Genomic DNA, 4,921 nt, shown 5'->3' on the forward strand with positions numbered 1-4,921 from the left:
TACGGGCGGATCCTGGCTCCGCCATTCGGGGTGCGAACGTGCCCGGGTCGGCGGGGACTGGGGACGGTTCTCAAGCCTCCGGGAAGGGGCTGCTGTGGGGCACCAGCCCTTCCCCGCCACGGTAGGTAAATCCCCGTCAGCGCCCGGCAGGGCTGGAGCTGTCAGCTCCGCAGGGACCCCTCTGCTTCGAGCCCCACGCTTTGAAAAGCAGGTACAAAAAGGTAAAAGGATTTGTTGCATAACCTGAGTGGTAACGGCGTCGGAAAGTCTGACCAGTAAAAACCATCCTGAGTCTCCTTCCTGGCTGGTTTATGCAGGTGGAGGCGCTGGGGAAAGCTCTGTACCGGAGGAGCCCCAGAGGGCCCCCTGGCCGTTAGCCATGGCCGTACCTATTGCAGTTCTGGACTGCGACCTCCTGCTCTATGGCCGTGGACACCGGACTTTGGATCGCTTCAAGCTGGAGGATGTCACCGATGAGTATCTAGTATCCACATACGGCTTTCCCCGACAGTTCATTTACTACCTGGTGGATCTCTTGGGAGCCAGTCTCTCTCGCCCTACGCAGCGGTCCAGGGCCATCAGTCCGGAGACGCAGATACTTGCCGCGTTGGGTTTCTATACCTCTGGCTCCTTCCAGACTCGCATGGGAGATGCTATTGGCATTAGTCAAGCCTCCATGAGCCGCTGCGTTGCCAATGTAACTGAGGCGTTGGTGGAAAGAGCCTCGCAGTTTATTCACTTTCCCGAGGATGAAGCTACCGTTCAGAGCCTGAAGGATGACTTTTATGGGCTGGCAGGCATGCCGGGAGTGCTGGGGGTGGTTGACTGCACCCATGTGGCAATCAAAGCACCAAATGCTGAGGACCTGTCCTATGTGAACCGAAAGGGTCTCCATTCTCTGAACTGCCTGATGGTGTGTGATGCCAGAGGAGTCCTCCTGAGTGCAGAAACGCACTGGCCAGGCAGCCTGCCTGACTGCACGGTGTTACAGCAGGCAGCCCTTACAAGCCAGTTTGAAACTGAGCTACATAAAGATGGCTGGCTTCTTGGTAAGTCAATTTTTCATCATTGTTTTCTGTGGAAAGTCTATTATGTGTTGGCTTCTCTGAGTCTAGGGCCTCTGGACACATTTACTGCTTATTGCTTCCCTGCAGATTCCTTGAGATTTGCGATTAGGTTTGGGCGATCCTTCTCTTAGAAGTTTACAACAGTAACTTCCAATCTGTGTTTTATACAGCCTGATTACTATGTATGAGTTCAAACTCATTCTGTTAAGACCTTGTTTTCAGTATCCTACACCTTTCCAAGCTGAGTTATGCAATTTTTAATTCTATGTAGGGTCCTAGTCCAGCTGTCTTTCACTGTATTATGTAGTAAATTAATTCTCCCAAAACTCTTCTGTGTTCTTCCAGGGTTTCCCTGTGTGAAAGAGAATGTCTTCATTTTGTTGTTTGTCACATTTGTATACCTGAGTTATGTGTTATCTCATGCCTTCTGTTTTAACCATAGAAATGTTATTCTGTATCTGCAGTATCAGAAAAGTGAGGGTGAAGAGCTGCAATCTGTGATTAACTGTAGACGTGTAACCTGTCCTCCTCTTTTTCACTGCTAACAGGTGACAGCTCCTTCTTTCTCCGAACATGGTTGATGACCCCTCTGCATATCCCCGAGACACCTGCAGAATACCGTTACAACATGGCACATTCTGCCACTCACAATGTCATTGAGCGGACGTTCAGAACCATTCGGTCACGTTTCCGCTGCCTGGATGGGTCCAAAGGCACCCTGCAGTATTCTCCAGAGAAATCCAGCCACATCATTCTGGCCTGCTGCGTGCTCCATAACATCTCCCTGGAACATGGGCTGGATGTGTGGTCTTCCCCAGCCACAGGACACATGGAACAACCAGAAGAAGAGTACGAGCAAATGGAATCTATGGACTCGGAAGCCTGTCGTATTCGTCAGGAGCTTTTACTTACTCATTTTAGCTAATGTTGTGACAGAGGCAAGCCTTCTAACGGTTCATCTGGGAAGATATACAGAGGAAATATGCCCCTTCCTCTTCTTTAAGTTTGTAAGGAGAAATTTTACTCTCTTCATTTCAGGCAGTATTCTGAACTTCTCTTGATCTCAGAGATGCAATTTAATTGCTGAATTTTTACTGTTGAGATGATTATATACTCCCCTTTCAATCTGATTTAGAGAACAATGACTAATGTGAGATCACTGGAGAAACTTCGGAAATTGTCTGATAATTATGAAAAATATGTAAGCCTTGCACTGTTTTACAAGCAATGATTTTATGCCACTTTGTAACCCAAAACATTTATGATTGATTTTTAAATAGTATTTCACACAAATTAAACTTCCAGTTGGACTCACACCTACCTTGAATTCATGAGCAGCAAAGCAAACATTTATTGTTTGTTTGCAGATACAAATTCTTGCTAAATGCCATTTCACAGTTTTACAAATCTCACAAAACCCATCAATTCCTCTGAAAGCTGGCAGCTGTGTTCTGGAATGAGTCTGGCTTTTTGCTAGGTACACACTAGTGCTTGCATGCACCTAGAAGGTCAAGAAGGGTTGAATGTTTCTTCTTTCCCAGACTGGAGATGTTAAGCTATGGTTGGCTCCATCAGTTACTTAACAGATATCAGGAAATGGGCTAGTGAATGTGTCCAGCTCCCACCAGATGTGTCTGCCACAACAGAAATTGTCATTAACTACTCATCTTGTTGGCTGCTGTAAAAGAAAGGCTGAGGAGTGGCTGGGTCACAGAAATTGAACTGATTGCAAAAGTTCTCAGTTTAGATCAGAGCTGAGGTACGTGAAAGCTGCTCTGCCACTGCTGGCAACCTGCCTGTTCAGAGGAAAAAGATTACTAATGCACGCAGTTGTTGCTGGCACAAGGCTGAGAAGTTTGGCAATGTTCTCTTTCCAGAAGATGCAAGTGTTTCCAAGGATCTCTTGACAGCAGTCTGAGAAAATATTGTTTCTTAGATTTTACTGTTTACTGGGCAGTAAATGAAGCAAAAGTGGTAGGGAATGCAGAATGTTGCACAAATGTAGCTAGTTATAGTAGCAGTGCAACCATCTGGCACAGGCACAGCTGGTCTGTCTGTTCTTTTAGATGATGTGAACTCAGATCATGCTCCACGTTTGAAAGAATAAGAAAATATGGGACACGTTCCTAAGTGTAGAATGGAGATGCAGAATTAGGTATAGTTCTGTCAGGTTTGCAAGGGCAGTGAGCATTTACTGTAGAAAACCAAGCATGCTTTATCCGGCAGCATGTTTTCAGAAGCCGTGAGGAGAACTGTAAAATATTATGTACAATAATTTGAGACGTAATTCTATTTTCTTTACATATCTTCCCTTGAGGTATCATGTAAGAACTATTATTGCTCACTGTGGCAAAAGCACTACTCCTTTTACCTAGGAGGAAGCAGACAAGCATTGTTTTCTAAAGAAAGCATTTTTAAGGTGAGAGTTGCTGTTGTGTATGGTGCCTAATGGCTCATAATCAATGGTCTATGCTAAAAATACTGATCTTTAGACATAAACACTAGCAGACACTGAATGAGCTGTGTGGGTGACGCTAAGGTCAGGTGAGACTTGGACACGTGTTGGTACACTGTCACGTAATAAGGACCTGGAGTTTCTCAACTTGTGCTATGAATAGCTCTTCTCAGCATGTGCCGAGACCAGAGTGACCTCAAAGCGGAGGCTTTTCCTGGAACACATGTGCTGCTGGGTTTTGCATTCCTTCAGCCACTGTCATGTTTGGTAGAGCTTAATTTCAAAACTGATCTTGCTGCTTATCAGTTTGGGCAAAAATGGCATTAGGGTGCACCAGATAAAACCAAGCCACTCAAAACTACTGTTCCTCCAGTCAGATGTCGGTACCCTTCAGTTCACTTGGGAAATGAAATGTCTTCATCTAGAGAAGTTTTCCCCATGTACTCCTAAGCAACTTCCTTCAGAACAATTCACCTAGACTGTTCTCTTTTCCCTCAGGTTTAGAAGATATTTACATTTGACAGCTGAGATTTGTTTCTTTTCTGCTTTCTGGCTCCCCTGCATTTCCACCTCATCCTGCCAGCTGCATTTCAGAGTTCTTACAAGTTTGTGCATTGTCTGAGCTTTGAAAAGTAAAGTCTACCCTCACCATAAAGTACTAATAGTGTGTGATAAATCTCCATCAGGATGACAGTGACTGACTGTCCAAGGTATTGCAGTTTTCACAACTTGACTAAATTCCTTGTAAAATCCCATTACCAGCCCTTTTCAGTATTTCTTTCAAATACCTCCTCGAAGACTGTCTAGCGATGCTGCAGGCTGCCTTTGCTCCCTCCAATCCTGGGTATTACAGCAAACCTCAAGCCCTAAACTTCATCTGTGTGGGCCTTTTGACTCTTTTTCCCCCCTTGGTTACTGGTGCAAAGTGCCCTGGCTTGCTTAGACTTTCCCTCCAACAACCAAGTCCCTCCAAGGCTCTCACTTCTCTGATACAGATGAAGCAGGAGGACACACAGACTTGTACCACTGCCTCCCTGGGCTTCTCGCTGGAGGGTGCCCTCTTCCAAAGGGGCTACGGATGCATTTTGTGTCTTTGCTGTCCACAATGTCGGAGATTGATACAGAACAATAAATATTAACACTGTCCTATTTCAGGAAGTGAATCTTTTCGGTCCCATCTCACCTGATGCCCTTATTTCTCTCTAAATTTGTTGCACCCCAATACCGTCTCTCTTTTCTTGCCTAATTACATTTTTTTCCACTCTGTCTCAGACTTGAGGGGAAAAAAAATACACGAGACGTGGAGAACGTGCTGTAAGGTGAGATTTAAGACAAATAAGTCTACATGGAAGAGAGCACAGGGCGCTGCCGGCCCCAGGGGCCTCCCCGTCTCGGGGTA

At 45.6% G+C, this 4,921-nt stretch overlaps 1 protein-coding gene across 1 annotated transcript; it reads left to right on the forward strand.

Moving 5' to 3' along the window:
* Nucleotides 1–377: 377 nt before the first annotated feature.
* On the forward strand, nt 378–1,992 carry HARBI1 (harbinger transposase derived 1). Its single transcript, XM_010076503.1, has 2 exons — nt 378–1,049; nt 1,616–1,992. Exons 1-2 carry the CDS (start codon nt 380–382, stop codon nt 1,990–1,992), a joined length of 1,047 nt encoding a protein of 348 aa, XP_010074805.1. The 5' UTR covers nt 378–379.
* Nucleotides 1,993–4,921: the final 2,929 nt, after the last annotated feature.

Source organism: Pterocles gutturalis, unplaced genomic scaffold (genome assembly GCF_000699245.1).
Source record: "Pterocles gutturalis isolate BGI_N339 unplaced genomic scaffold, ASM69924v1 Scaffold35768, whole genome shotgun sequence".
Taxonomy (NCBI): Eukaryota; Metazoa; Chordata; class Aves; order Pterocliformes; family Pteroclidae; genus Pterocles; species Pterocles gutturalis.